The 23,975-nt window shown below is 32.1% G+C and overlaps 1 protein-coding gene across 3 annotated transcripts in view; it reads left to right on the forward strand.

Moving 5' to 3' along the window:
- The window catches only part of LOC135134899 (probetacellulin-like), a 194,352-nt gene that overhangs the window by 164,896 nt on the left and 5,481 nt on the right, over positions 1–23,975 (forward strand). For all 3 annotated transcript variants that reach the window (XM_064063780.1, XM_064063781.1, XM_064063779.1), the window contains 2 exons: positions 17,576–17,747; positions 23,831–23,892. In XM_064063780.1, coding sequence (XP_063919850.1) covers positions 17,576–17,747; positions 23,831–23,892 — 234 coding nt within the window. The remainder of the gene's footprint in view (positions 1–17,575; positions 17,748–23,830; positions 23,893–23,975) is intronic.

The following is a 23,975-nucleotide window of genomic DNA, read 5'->3' on the forward strand; positions in this document are numbered from 1 at the left end:
AGAGGCGAACTCGAGGTTGTATTAAATGATGAGTTAACATTTATATACGTTTTTCTTGATACTTATTTTGTTCTTGATTTACCCTTCACGTCAAACAGAGATTTGCTGGTAGCCTTATAAAGATCACAGATAGAGTTTACAAATAAATGCTTTTGGCGCCAACCTCAAGTCATTTTGAAGTTTATATTCCTACTGTATATGATAACTAACTAATTAGCGTATCTTAGCTTTGCTGAACCAATGTTTAAACTTTGGTGAAAATTTTTTGTCTCCGTGTGGATTCTAACCTGCCACCCACGTACAGTTAGCACGTTGCTCTTACCACTGGACTGCAAAAGTCAGGAGGCAGTTCGAAAGAATTTAGTTTTATATATGCTTAATTAACATTTTTCACTTTTTAATTTTCTATCCCAGACCTCCAAATATATAAAATGGTCCAAATTTTTAAATGATCTTGTAGTCTTACGTAAACAATGTAGACGAGATGTTATAATCTCTATAAATACGTAGCCAGACGTAATAATTCGCCAATGTTTATAAACACGAAGATTAAACCGATAACCTTTTTGAATCGGTACCATTTTCTTTCTTTTCACTATTGTTCTTCCAAATTAGTAAGGTCAAAACTCCCCCACCTACGTATCGAAGTCGACCACTGTCGCCAGAATTCCCATAAAATCTATTCATGTTTTCAGTTGTGTTTCTTAGCCATCACGCTTTGTCAGTTAGCCGTCTTTTTGTTAACTCTTCTAGACGCGATTTTGCCTCGGCGCGTCATTAGAAGATGATTTGTCGTTTTAATTCGGCATCTTTGTGGCGTAAGCTAAAATTAAAGAGGTAACAAAACACCCACCTCGATGTTGTAAAACCCGTCGCGCATTAATCGGCCGACGGCTCTATTATATTTTGCGAATCTCAGCAGGCTTCTGTCAAAACTTATCGAATCTGAGGCGCCTCTGATCTGGGAAGGCCTCGCCGGGACCTCATCAAGGACCACCGCGATGACAAACAAGATCGAAGCCTGCCACGATGATGATGCAGAGAAGAAAAAATTCTCACGTCTCGTTTATTGTTGTTCTGTTACCGTCCCACACTTTCGGGTTTAATTAATTACAAAATTACGAATAATTTGGGGCGTGGGTTTACGATTTTTTCAGAGGTACGGGCTAATTAAAACGGAGACGATGATTGATCAGGATAAGGGGAGCATGCCGTTGAGGTCCATTTTGTAACGGCATGCCTCAAGAGAACCGCATATACCACGCCCAGATTTTATTAAATAATTAACGTTTCAGTTGCTTTGACGTTACAATTTTTTTGTGTTCAAAGTGTTCACGACACGTAGTGTACCTACAACATTGAGAAAAAAAAAAGATACAGGCAAAAGTGACAAAAAAGTTAATAATAGTAATATGGTTTATGTAAAACTCATGGACAGAAGTTTTCCTTAATAAATAATAAAGTTTTTTTTAATACATGAAAATTTAATGTACGATTAACTTTTCGCTTATTCTCGTGACATCATAAAGGATCGATATCAGTTTGCAGAACTTTATGCTCTTATAAATGTCAAGTCGTCGACAGATATATGCACCTTTAATGAAAAGCTTTTAACAATGTCTTAACAAAAATAAGAAATAATATTGGGCCTAAATTAGATCCTTGCATTATTCCATCCAAAAGTTGGGAATTATTAGAATCTTTCTATACCCTGCAATGGTCAAATTGTCTGGAATCTATCCAGTGATTTGAATAGAATTTTTGATGCTAAAAAAGAGAAAAACATTGAAAAATGCCATCACGTAAGATTTTTTCACAATTTATATTTGTTTTGTTCTGCCTACAGGTGTTTGCGATTGATCTTTTACAATAGTATAGCTAAAACCACCATCATCATTTTTTTTTTAGTTATGATGATGCAAGATGATGCAAGATGTTCAATAGAAAGCATTTACTTCAGTATACCTTTTTTACAACTGTGGTGTGAGTTTGTACAATTAATTTTGTGGCAACTACATTCGTTTAAATTACTGCTTTTGCTATATTTAGTATTTTACTGTGTGTTTTCATTAGATTTAAGCATATTTGAGAATAAAATCACTTCTAGATAGTGTATTTATTGATTGAAAAACAAGTTCAAGTTTTTGTGAAAAATCCTTACGTGATTGAGAAAAATGAAATTAATATTTGGATTCAACACTCAAAAAACATAAAAACTAGCGATCAAATTGAAAACAATTATTCAAAAATTAAAATTAATTGCTAATTGTTTATTCCCTGATTTGATTTAAAGTTCTACACACATTTTACAGATTTTCTACTGATTATTTTCAGTCGAAGTTAAGCATGTACTGAGAAATTGAGAATATCTACATTTTTTCCCGTTGGTTAGCTGCTTTAAATATATTTTACATTGTCCAAATTTTATTACGTCACTGATTTTTACTATGTAGAGTTTTCACAAAACGAAAATCGAAAAATCTAATTTTATAATTTTTTAAAGAAGCGGGATTTGTCGCGCTATAAATCAAGGGCGAGCGAAGTTCTTTTCGAAGTAACCTTCTTCAAATTTTTCTTAATAAAATTTCGGATCACAATTCATTCTTTAATTTTTCTGGATATCCTCTATAAGCAGTTATAAAAAATTCGAATAGATTGGTAAACATAACTCATAATATTTTGCACATTTTAGATAAGATTTATACAGCGAAATTTTAAGATGCAGTTATAAACTTTTTGGAAGGGTCAAACGAATAAATTTTGATTAACCATTTACTATGCTTACGATAACTGTAAAACGTTTGCAATATTCCTAAAATGCACCTAAAATTCCACCATAATCAGCCCAGTAGTTTCGAAGATTAGGGTAAATGTGTACAAGAGTACGCACTTAGTGTAAAACTGTCAACAACTTTTTAATTTTTTTGGATAGATAAATTTTATGATATGGGTTCGTTATATACATGTTTAGAGATCAGATATATTTAATTGTACGTCCCAAGATCACTATATTTTAAGAGTAATTTCAATTTTTGTCAAGATGTGTAAATGCGCACTCTTAGACAGTTCATTGCACAAGAGTGCGCATTTGAACGCTTATGAGTGCGCATTACATTTTATGAAAAAATCTTTGTTTCTAAGGTGAAAATAAATGGGAATAAGTGACTACGGACTACACATAAAACGGAAGACCTATTCCTTCGTACTCTAGGGGTCTTGAAAAGTCGAGAAAATGTAAAAATAGAGAGTCGGTCGACCGACTCGATTACAACACGCTCAGAAAGTAAAAATAAAAAAAAAATCACCATAACCACCACCACACAACTTGAAAAGCAGTACAAAGTAGTAGAGTTAAATAATTCATTATCGTATGATATGTATCCCCAAGACTATTAGACTACGTATTGCAAGCAATGGGCACTCTTATACAATACCTCGCTGCGCACTCTTGTACATTTGTACATAACCTAATGTTTTCAAAGTTAAAAGCTTTTGATGGATAGAAAATATAAAACTGTTAGTGTATAACGAGACATTAAAAGTTACAACTAATGAAAATTATTACTGTAAAATAAAAGAACTGGTACGTACCTTACAAAAAACTAAAACTATGAGCGGTAAAAATTACATCCACACAACGTGTGAACATAAAATCGTCAGTACGACCAAACTATAAACTATATATATTCAGGTTACTTTTGCACCTTTATCTCAGGTTTAGCTTAAATTCTGAATGGTATAACTGCATCTTACCCAGATGGCACTAATAAGCAGAAATCATCAATGCGTACTCTTATACATATTCGCACTCTTGTACACATTTACCCTATCTGTTTAATGAAATCGTCAACAAACGACAAACTCTATGGGTTATGAAGGGGAAAAAAAAATGAAGCAGTACAGTAACCAACAATTTTCCAATGCCTCAGGTAATAACCGATTGAAGGAGTTATAAAAATGATTAAAAATATGTATGGAAGTAGTAAATAAACTAACGAATGAAGAAAAAATTGAATTTTAAGAAGTCAAGGAAAAAAGCGATAAGTGAAACTTTTTTTTGTACTATATGGTTCAGTGGAACCTAAACTTTCTACTTCTTGTAAAAAACTATTTACAAATTTGAAATTAATTGAAAATAGAAGAAAAATAGAATACAGTAACCTAAATAAATCAGATATAATCCACAGTACTTAATTCATGTCGAACGAATATGCAATTTAACATGACAATAAATTTTGTGATTTTATATGAATAATGAACAGTTTATTGCTTTTATTCCTATTATTTACATTGACCTGAATGGCTATAATATTGCCCATTTCTCCGTATAACTAGATTATATTAAACATGGTTATTGTTACTCACGTACGAACCTAAAGAACCTGTGATTTGTGCGTGACCGTTGAGTAATTAGAGCGAATCCGGACCTGTAATCAAACGCCGTAGTTTGTAGTAGTAGGTGGTCCTTGTTAAGGACGGCATGCTGCATAGAGTACAGTGCAACAACGGAATACTGTACACTTCCATCATGTCGTGAACCCAGTGCTGCTGCTGCTGCTGTTACTGCTTACTTGCTGCTTCTACATCGAATAGGTTTTGTCGGGTCGGTTCTATTTTATTTATCACGCGATATTTCATCTTGTTTGATTCGTACCGACCGCCACTACGGTGGTCCTCCCGGTACGGTTCCTAAACGGTGGTCATCGGAAATTTCAAATATTCTCCAAGATTATTAATTATTCTACCGACAACACGGAAACCGTGACATTCCACAGCGGCGAACTCAAAATCGCGTGTAGTTTGTCAAGTACTGGAATTGACTTAACATATCATGCAAGATGGTACTAGATGCGTTTTTCAAATTACTAAATTTATTTAGTGGGTTTCCGTCTGCTACTGTTTAGAAAGTTTAGATAAAATAAATAACTCGTGTAGTTTTTAACAAATGAATTTTTCTGAAATGTTTTTTACTTTTTATTGTTAGTTCAAGCTGAAAAACAAACAATTTTTGTAACAAGATAGAGGCAGAATTGCTAAATTTAGGTTTATTATGTAAACATCGCCCTTGAATAACCAAAACTTCCTAATGAATAATGACAAACTACGTAATGTTTTATTACAAGTGAAACAAATGATTTATGCTGGTGTCTGATACACATTTGCCATAAATTGGAATAGATATCTCTCAAGGCTCCATTCTAGGACAAACTAGATTTATGATCTATATCGTTGATGTGTATGTGGATAAAAATAATCCTGACGGCGTAGTGGCAATACGTAACTTTACTGCTTCTACGTGTCGAACGATATTGCAAGCGAATTAAATTAAATTGACTACGAACCACTTTGATTAAAAAGGATCTCTCAAAATAGTAACAAGCTTAACGCCATTACTACGTAGGGGAATCTTTACAGAAAGTAGAGATAGTTATCGACATAATATAATTAATTGAATAATTATTTTTATTCTTTAATTAGATATCAATTTTTAACACAACTGTAAATCATCAACACTACCGTCATCACCGTCCCTATCACTGTCATCTGAAATGGAATTAACATTGATAATGACTTGATTTGTTTGGTAATTGTCCAGAGTCTTTTGCGTTTGCCATGCCGAATCGATGATTTTTTCCGTATGCTTAATATAATTTTCCCTGTGTATGTTGAGGTTGGGAACTTAGTTTATTACATTTTCCCATGTCTTCAGTACATCAACAGGAGAGGCATTAGGTTTTGGAATGCTTTTATAGTACTTTCGTTTGCATTCCAACCATACCATTTCAATTGCATTGAAATGACAGTGGTATGGCGAAAGTCTTAGGACACAATGTCCATGTTGTTGAGCATAGGGATCTAAATGATACAATTTTTACAATGATACGATATTCCAAATCTGGTCTTTCATCTCATTTTCGGGGTAACCTATCTTTTTGTGTTTATCCATCCCACCATTTCTTCCTACAAATAAAGCGGGAATATAAGTATAGAGTACTTATCAAAACTAACAAACACCATAAGTCTACTGTGGTAAGTTGCATTATCCATTATAATAAGATACAGTTCCGGAAGATTGGATATTAATTGCTCATTAAGCCAGTTTTCAAAATTTTCCTGTTTTATGTTATCATGATAATCGTCAGATTTTGTTTTTGCCCTAAAAAATTAGAGGCACTCCTTCAGTAAATCCGTGTTTATTGCCTACGTGAACTACAACATATCTACATCCTTCTCCCGTTTTTTAATTGCAGTTTGTGTTGAACTATCTTGTTTCATCTAGAAAAAGGGGTTTGTATAATTTTCTTCTTCTTAGCTTAATGGATGGCCTCTATTAGAAACAATCGATTATTTTTATAAAATTTAAAACCAACTTTTCTAATTCGCGTGTTTAATGTCCTGGGTCCAACTTTAAAATCCGTCATCTCTTCCATAACCCTAGCATGAAGAGACTTAATAGTTACGTGTTCGTTAGTTTTACCTGGGGTATTTCCACCACTATACTAATGTAGCAGAATTAAAATGTAATTAGCAAAATTTCCCTTTCTAAATAAAAAAAATGTCCACAGATTCGGCTGCAAGAAAGCCTTGATAATAATGAACCTTCATGAATGAAATAAAAGAGACTACTGAAACATTAATGACAGACCAACCTAGGTTATTTTTTCTTATGTGTAAATGACGAGCAGTGAGTCGAATTATTTTTCGTAATAAAAGTCAGTTCTGGAACCACCATATCTCCAAATCTCAATAATATAGTACGAGACGATAAACAACGTTTTTAAACTACAACGAGGACCCAGTTTTAGCAAAAACCATCGACCATTTTATCGTAAATGCTTTGTGTTTTTGCGTAGCCCAACTGCTTGGTGCTTCTTTTTGCGGGTAGCCACCCGCGCCGGTAATCCTTTTGATAATCAGAGTAGAAGAACGCGAAAACCACTTTCGGCAACCATAAATTACCAGAGTTGGCAAGTAATCTTTGTTCGACCGAAACGAAGAAAATAGCAACAAAAAACCTACTCTTTAATCATACAGAATTACCAGAGTCGATGGCAGCTCGGCCGCCGCGTTTTGGATAAAGCACAAGCATCAGCATCATCAGATACATGGAGATGATTAAGAAGAAGAAAATAAGAAAAAAGATGATGTGTTGCGGGCGGGCGCTATGAAATTATCCTGTCTACACGGTCCGTGAGCCGATTAGTACGTCAATGTTGTCATTGGACATCGATAATTGCAGACCGGCATGGTTTCTAAGCTTTGCCGACGAGGTGGGTGTGCACAGGGATTCGGCACAGATGGTTGACGGTCTGTTTTTACTAATTTGCTAAATAAACTTCAAATTGTGGCTGATTTTTGGACGCCGCTTCTGGACCTCACGAGGAGTCGGAAAAGCCAGAGATTCTTTCCAAATATGAATGACAAGAGATTGATGTTGAGCATCAATGGCCGATACATTATTCAACCTAATTTTTCAACACAGCTATTTCTTGAATTAGAAAAACCAAAAATAAATATTGTTGTAACACTGACTGGAGTAATTATTAGGCCATTTATTTTAACAACGATTCAGTTTGTACTTTATATACCACTGTATAAAGCAAAAGGAGTTTGTTAAAATATTAATAAGTGAATAACACAAGTACACAAGTATTATTTCGTTTTTTAACGCGTTTAAACATTAAAATTTATACAAATATTAGGTAATTAGCTTCATCTAGCACACATTTTCTAAAAATGCAAAAGTTGGCGTAAATTAGCTTTGTACGAAGAAAAAAAAATTGATATAAAATTTTTCCATGACAGACTCATCAAAAACGCTGTACTGATTTTTGCGTAAATGTAAAATATTTTAGTGCCATTCTGTTTATATAAAATCACTTTAAGTGTAGAAAGTTTTCTATGGACTATTTAAAATTCCTGATTTGTGACGCGTAATCTAATTAGTTTGTTAAAACCATTACGTTGTTTTTCTGCGTCAAAGAAACGGTGACTAATAACAAAATATTGCAAATATTTAATTTTGTCAACGTTTTTGACGTTTTACAATGAAAAATATTGACACTAGCTGACGTAAATTAAGGTATCGTGTTCGCGTCATGAATGTACGGTACGGTACAAAATAGTCGTTGCTAAATTAAAATATTACGCTCAATATAAATTGACATTATTTTTGGTGCTTGAATGTCTGCCTGTGTACATATATAAAAGCAAGTAGATATTTTTAGCTAGAAAATTTCGGTTTTTTCAGTCCTTTTTTTATCGAAGCGATATAATTAGAGTCTCGAGTTATATGCACGGATTTTGACTGAAATATGCTTAACATGCTGCGTTTTGCATAAATATAGTGCAAGTTTGCAGCTAAAAATTAGAATCTTCAAAATGTAAAACCAGTTCTTTTAAAATTTTCAGCACAAAAACAGACGACTTTTAGAAACGTTCCTCACTTTCTAATTGTTTGTGGATATTGAGTAATTGTGTTTATATTATTTGATTTTTAGTGGATGATTTAAAAATGTTGTTAATTTTTCTTTACTTTCTCATCTAAAAAAACTATAAATTGCAAATTTAATACAATAATAACAACTAGGGTTAAACGTAATTTTTAGATTTGGAAATGTTTTGTAGGATTAGAATTTTTCATCAATTAATAATTTTTCATTTAAATATGTATTGTTTTTTAATTGTTACTGAAATAATCTTTTTAGTTTGTCATTTTAATAAGGATGGTATACAAATTGCAAAATTTCCGAATAATTTTCTAAATAAAAAATTATGGAAACAATCGAAGTCGTTCGTGGATCTGGTAGAATTCAAAAAATGATTTTGTATAGTCTTGTTAACGTAAGAATTCCCCAAATAGTGAACATTGTGAGTTGCTTATCCGAAAGGCTGAAAGATTTTGCGAATCGGACGTTGTTGACCATTATAACCTAAAATGTGTTCATGTGCATCTGATTCATAGAAGCTTTGCTCCTTTCAGGCAAGGAATCGGAGAGGAGGTCAGGTCTGCAAATCATTGTTACCATAATCCTACGCGGTTTATTGGTGGCTTCTAATAAACACACATATTTTAAAAAGTCGGCTAAAAATTGTATTGAATTTACCCAAGAATTTGTTGACACATTACCAATTCGGCCGAAAAGTAGGTCGTAACATGACACAGTCTTTAATTAAAAAAAAAAATATTTAAAATTTTAATGAATTTAGCAATTCGCTTTGCTCTTAAAAATATACTTACGTTATCTTGATGAATTCGCAATTACACAACATAACCTGAATGTGGGTTGTCTGTGGTTAAACTTAAAAAGCTAGGTTATGTGACCTCAACAAGAATTAAACACGCGTTGAATTTCAGATGAATTATTTATGTAACATATTTAACTGAATTTACAACAATTGCTGGAAGTGTTGGCTCCCAGCTTCGATACTCAAATACTCTAGTAAGAACTTCCGGCGAAACACTTTCACATTCTTGTATGATTCTCACTTTTAATGTCTTCAATTGCATCCAGTGATTGTTTAAAAACAATGTTTTTCAAAGTGGAGAACAACAAATAATATAGAGGTGTCACATCAGGCTTAGAGAGATCAAACTTGTTTGAGCTGTTGCGCAGTCATGCTGAAAATACCCATTCTGCGATCTTTCAATATCAAGCTCATCAAAAATTCCTGCAGTATTTTCTGATGTACAGCAGGCTTCATCACTAAAAATATTAAATCGAGATGAGCATAATCCGGTGGTTTAAGTTCTTGAAAGCTCTGAATTTTATAGGGAAGAAACGTTCTTTTTAATAGTTTTCTGTTCATTGCAACAGCTTCGGTAGTTCGTTTTGTTAATGTGCGATTTACTGATTTCCTCTTAACGCTTCCAGTTTCACGAAATAATTTTCTCACGTAACTGAATGTTCTAAAAAATTAGCTCCAAGAATAGTAACACTAGGGGGTTTTCCACGAAATTCCTGAAAATAGGGTCGGGATTCATTCACCATTCACTTACTGGCATTTACAAATGTAAGACTCGAGCATGAATTTCTTATAATCTTTGGAGAATATTTTCAAAACAAACCACAATTTACGTTGTAAAGCAGCGAGATTATAGGAAACCGACTACAAAATAAGTTGTAATAAATACGAAATTAAGAATGTGTTCTGTTCCACTTTTTATTTGATCAATTTGAGAATTTTTAAGTTCTTAATTTATGTGTATATGATATATTTGACCTTTTCTTTTACACAGGTAACATAATTGTTGTTGCAAAACTTATCAGATTTGACATCATTGGAAAGTCTTTTAAATGTTCATTTCTCGTAGGAAGTTACATTTTCATAAAAAAATTTCGAACTTCTAATTTTTTTAAACATCGTATGCTCAAGATTTCAACGAATGTGGTTGTTACTAGTTATAGTACGAGTAAAATATTAAAAGATATGCAATGCTTGTCAGATAGAAAAAAGCAAGAACAAATTTAAGTTTTTCCTCGATAAACCTAGTTGCAGATTATAACAACTGAGAAAAACGCCATGAATTGTATTTTCAGACTTAGCCATGTCTAAGTAGAAATAATTTTACGTCTATCTAGCACAGAGTGTGCCGATTCGGTACTTTACGCAAGTAATTGCTTATATAATTGTCACATTGTCTGAATGACGATTTTAACCATGCAACAAAAGAAACGCAGACAATGTCTACATCAAGGAAACTGCATAAAATTCATATGTTTAGCTCTTATACAAAGTAGAATTTTTCATTGGCAGTCACGAACAATGCATGTCCACACTAAAAATAGTGTTTACATGAATTATGTGCGAAATTTCGTTACCCAGATGAGTTTGATTAATTACATCGTTATTAAGTCACATTATTTAACAACTACGAGCACGATTTATCGCTACAAGTAAAATTGTTTTATAATTATCATCGGATGCAATCTTCACACAACATAATAAACGTCAGTCAAAAAACACTGTTTATTCGTGATTATTGCACAGAATGTGACGTATCGATCATCCCACTACGTCAAAACAAAGCGAGAAAGGCCATTTGTCATCTCTCATTGTTACCGTTTGACATAAAAGGGCATCCCCCATCGCATTCGTACTAATAAAACCATCCCCATCCAAACTGATCCATTAATCCGGGCAGTGAGAGGAGCTTTTCATCGGGCTTATTGGAAAGTTTGGGCAACAATAGACGGCCCGAATGACCGGTGGTCTTGACCCAAGGAACAATGGATCAGCTTAGGTTGTAACCCATGGACCTACGATGTTATTCTACACCGCGTCACTTCTTGCATACCATATGGCTCGCGCCGTCACAGGCGCCGCCCTTGTATGTATACTGTTAATATAAAACCAATTTTTTTCTTCAGGCATATGGTGTTAGGAAAAGAATCGCCCAACACGTGCCGCAGAGGAGTAAACTATACAGTAATTAGACCGCAATTGTGGCAATAATGATGGGTGTCGAATAGCAGTGAGGTTTTTGAGTGTAGAAGACGTAAGAGTAGCTTGTGTTTTGTGATATTAGGTAATCACGTTAAAGGTGTATGGGGCTTCGAGTTAATTCACCCCAGGAGCATCTGTTTTGCGGGCGTAAAAGTTTCTTTTTTTAAAGACGGGGGTTGTATCGGAAATTAAGGGGAGAAAAAGTGGAAGTCTATTTAACAGAGGAATGCTGAAATTAAGCTTGACATTTTTGGGAGCTAGGGGAACTCTCGATATCCATAATTTATTTGCAGTCGGCTGCTAAACATTTGTGAAAATGCAGTTTCCAAGGCGGGCTGTTTTATGTTAGTTTTGTAGACGTAGGTATTATTTGGAAATGAAATTTCTCACTGCTAACCATTATTTGTCGTTTGTCAGCATTGAAATATCTTGAAGTAGAACTTGAAAGTTTACAATGTATATTTGCGGTTCTGTTTGTGATAATCCTTTTGTAAATAGTTTTCACTTTATATTAAGTGTGATAATATTTACTTATCACCGGTGTAGAATTTACCCAAGATAAATACTTACAAGCTTTTTATTTTATTATGACAAGTTCAATAGGAGCATATTTTTAAATTTTTCAATAATAAGTCAAAGCTCCGAAGTAAACAATTATTATTTCAGTATTTAATAAACCTACTCAAAATAGTCAAATTTAAAATTCAGATTTGAATAAGTAATAATGAAATGTTAGTTTTAATAATCAGTATCAACATTTTTGATTATATTCTGTAATTATTCTTAGCAGTTAGTTAACCTTTTTCATTTGCAGATAGCACCGCTTTGTTGAAATGTTTTGTTGTTGCAAAATAATTTTCGGAATTTCAAATTTTAATGACAGAAGTCAGAAATGTTGCAACTGGATATGTAATATAATTTCTAAATGACAATAAATGTGGCAAATCAGCCTCAAGTGACGTCATTCTCATGCACTGACAGATAAACCGTTTCGTCAGTGTATCAGTTTATCCAACGTGAAGAAAAATTTAATGGCTTACTTTTGTCTAAAAACATTCTGAACGGTTTATACCTAACATATAGTAATCGAAAAAAGGTGGTCTAGCAGACAATTTCATTAAAATAATGATGTTGGCATTACAGCTAGTTGACGTTGTATTTAACGTTTAACTAATTAACGTTGCTGTCGCCAACTTCATTATGTTAAAAATAAATTTCTTCGTCTACTAGAGAATTTTTTCGATCATACGGTACTTCGATGTATCATGGTTAAATAAATATTATTTAAATTTTATAAAATAAGTGTTGTAGGTACTTGTGGTCTATCAATCCGCCTTGAGTTTCTTCCTAGGCATCCAGATTTTCACAAAAAAATAATAAAAGGAATTTGCAGCAACCACCACTGTGAAGTGTCGATGAAATTAGACAATCAAAGAAGCGACGAATTATTATTATATTATAAAATGATAAAACTCTAGCACGTAAAAATTTATTGACACACTATTCCACTTCCAAACAAAATTCAATAGAGACTCGAAAACAATACGACAGGAGTTGCCGTAATAATCTTCAAAGTGGAAATTCCAAATGACAGTAATACAGAAGTAATGATAGTTGTTATAGTCTTAGATACCGTAATGTTATCTCACAAACGTGCCACCGCTATTGTAAGCCCACCAATTTATTACAGACGTTGTGCACACATCTCAATTCCTCCCAAAATGCCAAACCCCTTGTCGAAGCCGAATTTTACAACGTTACACCATTTTCCCGTGCAAAACTTCTCCACTTAATCAAAGTTATTTAAACGGCAGTTGTAAAGAATTCGTAAAGGTGCATTCCTGAGAGAACGCAATGTAAAAGAATCAGTAGGAGGCAGGTAGCAGCGCGGCAAATTAATCGAACCTCTCACAAATCACGGTCTAATAACAGAGCGCCTTATTCGAAGTTACTGTAAATCTGACGTCGAAAATGCATTGGCCGAGAGGATCTTATTGGACTAATTACGTCGGACGTTTTTGGATCAAACTTCAGTCCCATAATGTTATTCGTTTAGCGAAATCCGGGGAGGATTATCATTTGGGTACGGTCGTTTGTCGTGAAAGTGGATTACTGGTAATCTTACCGTCAGTTTGAATGACGTCCATTATACACCCTGCGCATGGGAAAAATATGCATGGCAAACCCCACGTATTGTACTGATCAGGGTGCCGTGAAATTCGCACAAATGCGGTCGAGGTCTTGAATGTCAACATGTTTATGTACTGCCCGGTTATTTATTATGGCGATATGGCCATTTGATGTCGAGGGAGTGATGTGCAGGGAACTGTTATTTATTGCACTGAAGGGAAAATTATTTTTGACAAATGGAAAATACGTGTATGTATCGAGTGACAAAAGCTCCTTTATCGGTTCAATTTGGGTGGACGGTAACTGCGAAGCTTTTTTACGATCAACAAAAATCGGCCACAAGTTAGCACTGGATTTTTAGCTACCTTTGGCGTTCCCGTTGTGCCAACTTGAGGACGCTTTTTATGATCGCAAACAAGTTTTATTTTGTTAACAAATGCTAAAAAATGTGTTTTACTTGTAGGGGTACATATAAATTGATTTTGATAAATATTATACATCAACATTCTAGTCTTTAATAGCATGTTTATCTTAATTTAGTTTTACATATAGTTTTTAAAATGTATTATTACAAAGCTTCTTGCTCCAAATTTTGCGGTAGATACAATAAAAGTTTAAAAGATTTTAATGACATCGACAGTTTTAATGTTAATCTAAACACGTAAATTAAGTTATTTATCCCGGAAAATAAGCTTATTAAAACATTATTTCTCAAAATTGGTACTGAACATTATGTTCTAAAAGTCTTTTAGGTAAATACCGCCAATGTTGGTTCTAAAAAATCCAAATAGAAATTCTAAATCCATTTTCAGATTACCTTGAGAATTAAAAAATATTTAATCATAGCACGGTGAATGTGCAGGTTTTAACTTTTGTTAAACTGATATTGTATCTAAAGATCCTTCGGTACGCTTTAATTTCCTGTGCAAGAAATTATATGTTTAAGTTCATACTCACTCCAAATAAAGGAACACAAACATAAAGTCCAATCAAATTCCTAATTATTATTGTTGTTCATTTTTTGCAAATTTTTAACACTCGTGGCATAAAGTACAAAAACCATTTTTTAACAAATTTTGATCCTATATTAAAGGCGTTACTTATACTAGATAAAAATGATATTATTTGTTTAAGATAAATTGTTTCCAAGAAATGCTTTTCTGACTACGTAATTGACTAAACGTGAACTGGGTTAATAAACTGATCAAAACATTAATTTTCATCGAAATCGTACCATTAACTCTCGCACAATAAATGAAATTGATGGATCATTTATCATTTAATCCTATTCCGTTTCCGAGTAGTGGCACGCGAACTGTAGATTCACAAAGTAGTGCCGAGATTTGTTATGATTACTCTTCAATAATGGAACGATCGTATTTTATTTTGCTTTAATTTGACTTTAAGTCTCTTATTAATGTGCTGCTGACATGAATGATGGTCGTATTCATGCGAAAGGTAATTATAAACAGGAAAAAATCTACATAAAACGTTAAATGAACCATTAAATAATTAAGTGGTATACATCAAAATATGTGGTCCCACTCAAACTATAAAGATGACATCGCTGCCACCAATATGGGTATAATTATAATGTGAAAAAGATTATGAGATACGGTTTTTGCCTGCTAGGTAAGTTGCCAACTTTGTGGATCAGAAATGGACCAAAAGGTCAAAAGAGTGTGTGATATTTTTGGCGAATTTAAAAATGTACAGTTTTCAGCAAAAACATGCACGCATTTTGACAGACTAGATATACATAGAATTCAATTTTTTCGAAATCCATATCGTCTTGCATTGCTTGTAATCAATTTCATTTCGTAAATTGACTAAAATTTTGGAATAAATTATTGTTGTTCTTTTGAATTAGTTATGGATACGTCCTGAGACGTATTGATGGTGGGACTTGAGAAACGGGGCAAGTTCGGTTCAAGTAGTGTTATTTTTTTCTCTATTATGTATTTATTTGCGATTTGTTTGTCATAAGCAGTTTTTAAAATATCACAAATTTCGTTATTTAATAGCACTTCTTTACAAATTTCAGTCAATTTTTATTCCCAAAGACACTTCTTTATATTTTGAAGTTAAAAAATTTAGTAGGTACGTTGTCACAGTTTTAGAGTAGAAATAGTATGCGAAGAACTTGTTTTTTTTTTGTTTTTTTGTATTTATTTTTTAATTTATTTAAATGTAACTTAAATTTTAAAAATTAACATACCCCTCCATTTGTAATTTATGAATACGTGTTGAATTTAGATTTTTGCAAAAACAATAAAAATTGTATAACAACATTTTACAAATTAATATCAAAACTGCGAAACCAAATGTTCTGATATCCTTCAGATGTCTTCTGTTTTCGGAAGGATGGTAAATTGTTAAAAATTTATCCATTTATCCCCTTCCAAAAAATTAACGACGTTATCACAAAATTTTGGCGAATAAATGTTATTTAAATTTGATAAAATAACATACTCCTGTACTTGTGGTTTATGAATCCGTGTCAAGTTTTTAGCCTAGACATCCAGATTTTTGAAATTGCAAAATCGAGTGATCTAGATTCTTGCAAATGTTGTAACATAATCAAAAACATAGTAAACCATTAATATAAATTTTTCGTTTATTTTTTTAACTTTATATAGAGAGGTTTTCACAAAAAATTCTGAGATGTAGATTTCAACGTGCTAATTCGAAAAATATAAAGAATTTATTGTTCCAGGACAAAATTTTCGAAATATGTACTATGTTTGAAACCAAGTTTTTTTTTTAATCATAAAAATTGACATATGTATTTCATTGGTCATTCTACAAAAATGGTAGTAGGTCTAAAATAACTCACAGGGGTTGAATTCTGTAAAATACGTCTTTAGGTAATTTTTGAAGGTGGTCGAAAAATGATCAAACATTTTCACAAGGTGTGCATTAAAAAATCGATCTTTTGGGAAAATGGTCTAAAAATCTATTAAAAAAAATACCTAAATAAATATAGATCTCGAAGTGCTGAATTGTAAAATATAGCGTGTTTAAACAAAAATCCAAGTGAATATGTGCCAGCAGAACTAGCAACAATAAATTTGAGAAAAACTGCTATTCGACAGAAAAAAAAACAAAAATATTATCAAACATTTACCTAAAGAAAAGTTACGCTTAAATTTATTGACAGTTAACTACAACTTTTTGAAACCATACACCGAAGAAGCGGGATTTGTTGGACTGTATTTCGGGGGCGCAGGAAGTTTTGTCGATATAACTTTTGACCAATTTTTTACTATCAATTAGGTCTAGTTTAAAAATTTAAAATTTGTTAAGCGATAAAAATATCCTCAATGACAATATAATTCGGTTTTGGTGTTATCGTATAAGTGTGGACGCTTTCTTGGCACGTGAATCGCACGGGATCACTCCATCTGTTGGGTAAACGGACATTTTTTTTTGGTTCTTTGACAATATTGTCGAAAAGTTAGGTAAATTAATTTTCTGCGCTTCATTATTTCAATGCTTGTCCACGTAACAAAAAACAATCGGCTTTAAGATTGAAGTTGACCCAAATAAATGGCACAAAATGTTGTTACTGTTGGCCAACCGTCTTACCTTTTATTCGGCAATTATTTTCATTATAAATAGTGATGTAAGATAATTTAAATTTATATTCCTGCATACATTTTCTAATACAAACTATTAGCATACTCGTGTTAATATACACCTCGACTTACGCCTCGTTGTGAACAAACTTCACGCTCGTGGTTTTTTCCCACTTGTAAAATAGCTAACTGTTAATGGCAAATACTAAATTGTTATTTTAGACAAAGTCAAGTCAATCCGTAAATAAACATACTGCATCCGGATCTTCAAACTCTTGTAGCGGTAAAGAACTTGCCCCTTTGTCGGTATTTATCTCTGACACAAAGTACTAATAAAAGACGATGCGTACCTATCAAGCACCTTATTAAAATTTCCATGCAATGAGTTATTTATTTGCATTGTATTGTTTCTGTTGCAGATGCGTGTTCGTCACGCACCACGCCGAAACCGAGGCCTCCAGCACCCACTGCACGGCCGAACATCACATTCCACACGTACGAATGTCCGCCGGCGTACGCGGCCTGGTACTGCCTTAACGGAGCAACGTGCTTTACCGTCAAAATTGGCGATTCCCTCCTATACAATTGCGAGTAAGTAAGCAAAAATTATTGTTTCCGATTCGCCACTCATTCATGCGGTTTACGATATGTATAATTCATAAAAGTGTGAATGAAATGAGTACTCTGACCGATGATGCATCGTTGATTATGCAAGAAATGAACGTTCGATTTAATAATACAGCGATGTATGGTTGTGGTTTCATCTGAAAAACATTGGTTTAGAAGCACAGAGCAACGTTTTTGTAGCCATTGTACCACGTGGCTTAGATTTTTTGGATTTTTTTGAGATTTTTCTCAAAATTCAAATCAATAAGAATTTTCGATTTTTTTATTTTTTTATGTGTTATTTTGTAAGCATTTTATTGGACAAATATCAAAAAGTTTCCGTGGCTTTTTAAACTTAATTTTTTATCGTGTTATACAGTTTTTATTTCGATGCCATAATTTCTGCAAATCAAACCTAGAATGAAAATTTGAAAATTATTGTGTTCCGTAATACCACCGCGAGATCGAAAAAGAAATTAGTCAAAGTTAACTATACACAACAAGCCGTTTGTCGTAATTTAAATTTTTTTATTAAATGTCAAATTGACAATTTAAAATTAGAATTATGACACCTTTTTAAAAATTAATCAAAATCATCGTTTTCCAATTTTGTCCCATTTCTGAAGTAAGATTCTAATAAAAAAACTTTAATTTCGTTTGATAACATTGCAAATTACTTTTGTCAACCTTTTGTCAAGGTGACGTTTCATAAAAAATTATTTTAAACTAAGACAAACCGCATTTCGTGCATGTCCACCTTTGACTAATTTCTTTTTCGTAATCCCTGTATTAAGATAAGCTGAAAATTGTAAATTTATTTTTATTACATTTATTTACACTGATAGTAAAATCTTGTTTTTTATTATCTTTATTTGATTGATCAATGACAGTGATTGAAATTTTCATTTAAAACCACAAAATTGTATAAATGATATAAAAATGAAGTAACAACATAAAAAATATATGTCAGCAATGATACCAAAGATCTGCAAACAAAAATATACCTACAATTTTAATTCTGATTATTATTTTTTCCAAATAAAAAGGTAGCGAAGAATACAAATTGAAATATTCTTAGTGTAGTTTAGTATTTTCTCAAACCTATTAACTATAACCGGTAGCTAATCGATGATGTAAGTATAGCAGGATATGATGTATATTATTTGAAGGTTAACGTTGAAATTTATGTTCACTTGCTATTACCGTATAAGATTTTACAAGGTAAAAATAAATAAAAACAAAAACTTGAGACTAAGTGAACAGTGAAAACGAAAAGTAGACAAAAAAAATATTTAAGAGAAGTCTATACGTTTGGCGCATGGGATTTTCAATACATTTTCAGAGTGTAATGTGTCTCCTGTATTAACAGACTTATTGTTATGAAATTTTCAAAAAGAAATTTTTTCTGCACAGAAAAGTGGATAACATTTCTTTAGTAATGTCTAGAATCTTGTAAGCTGAAAACTGTGGCGAAAACCGCATTCCGAAATTTTCATAAATAACAGATACTGATTTTTAAAAATACGTACCTACCTAATGAAAAATTTCACCAAAATTAAAAAAATAATGATGCTAAACTGTTTTGAAAAAAACTGCCTTCACGTAAAGTGAAAAAGTTACATTTAAAATTTCATAACAAGAGATATTACTTATATTACTTCTGAAAATGTGTTGAACTCTCCACAACAGAAAGACATAGGGACTAGCGTTAAGCACTACAGAATCAGTTATAATTGTTTAAGGCTGTTGTTACGCTGAAAGGAAATCACGCCGGCCAAAGAAAAACTGACTGTTTCTTTACCACAAATTATTTTTGTATTAGTTTAAAAAAGTTTCTTCACTTATTCATGACGTAATCCACTTTTGAGCTGTGACGCCATAATCTTTATTTTTTAGTAAAATTATATATTTTTGTTATTTTTTGATCCTACATATCATACCTGTATTTTCAATAGTTTTTTAAATAGTTACATATTTTAGCTAAAGAAAAAATATTCTATGTATATACACATCGCACGAACGTGTGTTCTTAAATAATAAAGAAAATTTAATTAGTCCAATTTTGGTTTTATCAAGAAATAATCATCTACTTTTGACATATTTTTAACGTTTTTTGAAATTATGTAAACCAATTGAATGGAGCATAAAAATATAATATTCTCAAGAGCTCTTGAAATACAGGTAAATAGTGTAAGTTCCTTAAATAGGTCTTTAAAGGTACTTTCTATAAGTAACAAAGAATATAACATTTTATTAAAAAAATACATAATGACGTCATAACTCAAAAGTAGATGACATTATGAACAAGAAACTTAAGAAGAGCGAAGTTAGAACTAAAAATTTACCTGTTTTAGCATTTTCGACAAATATATTTTTTAAGTACTGAATTTATTCCACGAGTACTTAGTATCCACACTGTATATTCACATTGATATGTTAGTGACATCACAAAAGTTTTGTTTGTCTCCCATGCACCTCTTCCTGTCACACTTTGTATACCCCCCACCCACCAACGTGACGTAATTTATAGATGACCGTGTTGGTTTTACAAAAATAATATTATACAGGGTGAGTTTGTTACAAGGGGACATCTCGAATAGCTTTTTTATTTACGAACCTATGTTAACGGAATTTAGTTTATAATAGAAACGAATGAGTTCTATTCATATCATATTCTACTCATCATTTCATTAAAATGAAAAAATTGATAGAAAGCAAAATAATATAAAAAAGTCATCACATTTTTTTTTAATTTATATGAATTTTTATTTTACTATAAAACTGAGAAAAATCCCCTTTTAGCTGACTCACCATGCGCAGACACAAATTGTTTTTTGTTCGGTGTCACTAAACACTCTTGATAAAGATTGTAAGAGTAACAGTTTTTTCCGTATTCACTTCAGCGTTACAACAGCCTTAACAGCATTTCTGAAGTAATTACTGGCCTCATTTAAAAGGAAAATAAAAAATCTCTTTTGTTGCTACAAGCGAAAGAGAATAGATTAAGCGTAAGATAAAGAAAATTAAATACCTACAAGGCGTAGGAGTGTTAAAGAGCAGTAGACTTGCTCAAAAATTGTTATGAAGTCATTGAAAATCAATGTGTAAATTATTTTACTTGTACAATATTTTATAGATTTATAAATATGTATTTTTGGAGACAGTAAAGAGATACATAACATACTTGGTGCATTTATGCATCGCACAAATTGACTTATTTTTTATGTATAGGGTGTTTCTTTTACTTGATTCAACCCCTGTAACTTTTTTATTCTTAAAGAAAAATCTGTAGTTCTTTGAGCAAAAACCGGAAATGACTTATTTTTTTTTATGGAATACTTGGTATATTTTTCATAAATGGAAAGATTCATTTTTAAAAAGTTATTCAATAAAATAGACGAAAAATTCATATTTATTGATGACAATCTAGTAGCTTGAAAAATTGACACTCATGTCATTTATTCACATAAGTTATCTTTTAAAATGATACAAATTTGCTCAAAGAACTATATGTTTATCTTTAAAAATAAAAAAGTTAGAGGGGTTGGATCAAATAAAAGAAACACCTGGTATAGGGACGTGTTGTCAGTTATAAATTTTTATTTCAAATGTAAAATAAGTTGACGTAATAATCTCTGCTGTGCTAAAGCAACCAAACAATTAGATACATAAATAAACAAAGCAAATAGCACACTAAAACATACACAATTTTCCCTTTTCAAAAACGTAAGTAAGAAAATAGAAAAAATAGTGTTCATTCAGGATGGTTTAACTGTAATTGTAAATACAAAATCTGTGTTTATTACTTAGGTTTAGCATCTTGGTGCTAATTACGAAATTTACTGCTTGGAAAATAAATAGATATTTAAAATTTCGTAAAAGACAAATTGGAATTTGTCAGGATAATTATGAAAGTCCTCAAAATTTTAAAAAAGCGTGTGGTTTATTAATCGCCTTAAATTAGTTCAAGTTCGTTCTAATTTAAATAAATTCATATCTCCTACCGTTTACGAGATTCTGAGTGGGAAATGAAAAAAAAACACCAACATGTATACCAGCTAGTATGCCAGCTGTGACGATCTCGTTGGGATCCACTATGAAACAAAACGCCATAAATTATGATGAGAAAAAATAGTTCGGTAATTTGCAACTATTTCACTACGTCCACTAAAGTTTTCTGTGTAATGTATCATCATTATCTATAAATTTCTCAAATTGTTGTTATTGATTCTTATCCAGAAGCGATAGCAATTACTTGAGTACGGATATTATTAAAATTTCATCACGCACATTACATTGTTAACACAATTGTAACTAGTTGATCGATAACTGCTGCAATTTGTGAGTTTTTTCTATGGAAGTCGTAAAAATAGATTAAGTGCACATTATTAGTCGTATTCTAACTATATAGTTTATGTATTACGGGATCTTTTTCTTAGAGTGAGCAAAGCATGACGTGTTTGGTAACGCAAAATCGAAGGTTCTACGTGGGTTAGAATCTCAGCTAAACTATTCCGGAAAGTTGCAATGCGAATGATTCAAATGCTTCTAAATTGAAAGATTTTTTAACGTCAACTTGTGGTTTTTGAATTTGCTACAGCTAATAGGTATAGTTCCAGTACTGAAACAGGGAATATAGGCCAAGTGATCTCTATTTCAAAACAGGAAGTATACGTAAAACACGAGTTCATACTTATTAGATCTCCGTTTTATTCGTCTTACAAAAGTTGTTATATATTTTTTAACCATATATGAATAAACCAGACCTTGATTTATTACGCAAGGTAACTTGCATAACATCGTATTTTAACAGCGAATCTTGACGTTTGTTGTGTAAGCGGTTGCAGAACGACACACATAATCTCGTATTAGGCTAAAATTAGGCGGTTAAGTTACAAGTTTGTTCTTGTAAATTGTGTCATATGCACATGACACATTAGTAACCTTTTTTCTGTTTAAATTCAAAAAATACATTATATAGTAGCTGAACCACACTTGCCAAATTGGGTCCCAAACCGGTCAGGTAATATTTTATCTGTTTGAATTCGGTCCCGGCTTACACGCGCTTTGGGTTCACTACATATGCGTCATGATTTTTTTTAGTTTACCTGTTTGAATGTAGATCCGTCTTAATGTTTCATGAAAGTAGATATTTTAACAGTGGGAATTTTTAAACGTTTTAAATTATAAATTAATAAATTAAGAGCTGTATTAAATACGTATTTAATTTGATTAAAATGAAATGTGCAATTAATCGGCAATCTAGTCATTTGATTGGTTCAATCTTATCACGTTAAGTGATCAGTTAACTGCGTGGTTAAATTAATGGCCTGATTAAGTGCTTCTATAAACCGGATCTAAATATTTCATATCAATCAACTAATAATAGTATATCTATACAATCTGTAATCTATATAAATAGATGATAGAAACGTAGCACTAATATTGTTAATTAGCATCAAAACGTTATGAGAAAATGAATTAATTTTAGTATAAACTTTGACTTAGTTAGCTTCGTCCTTAATGTTTAAATAACTGTATTTCACTAGGGAGTTCCTGGTGTGCCGGATTATCTTATCTTTTGTATACACTATTTTTACTAGTGCTTAAGCTGTTGCAACCTAGAATTGATCGGAATATTTTCTATTGCATATCAAAATATTTAATTTGCGCAATTTTAATTATAGAAATACAAGTGATTAAGTTTATTCTGGGACATGTCTTGTCAAAATTATTTGTACCTTTTGTAACAAATTCCATCGCATGTTTTAAGGTCCCGTAGGTCTTAAATACGTGGTTCATAAGTCACTCACTAAGGCTAATATTATTTGTAGCTTCTGCGGTAGCATTTCACAAACGTTTATACCGCGTTTTCCCAAGTTCATTTAGTAGTTCATTATACTTATTTATAATAATTTAATTAACGCTGTTCTGTACCGTAATAATCGTAAAAACTTATCAAATGAGTATTTATTAAAATTATGTTTTTCAGTGAAAGCAGAACACCCATTAAAAACTGCTTTAATTTTAATGATTAGTGGTTTTAATTAGTTTCGTTTTGGTTGCAGGTGTGCAGAAGGTTTTATGGGTCCTAGATGTGAATATAAAGATTTAGACGGTTCGTATTTGCGTAAGTATCCCAACCTTCCCCCCCTAACAAGTATTAACCAATAAATGTTGGTGTGGCTAATACAGATTAACTTGGTTTAATTA

Source organism: Zophobas morio, unplaced genomic scaffold (assembly GCF_036711695.1).
Source record: "Zophobas morio isolate AGI-343-1 ecotype UQ-CSIRO unplaced genomic scaffold, CSIRO_AGI_Zmor_V1 ptg000024l, whole genome shotgun sequence".
NCBI classification, from domain to species: domain Eukaryota; kingdom Metazoa; phylum Arthropoda; class Insecta; order Coleoptera; family Tenebrionidae; genus Zophobas; species Zophobas morio.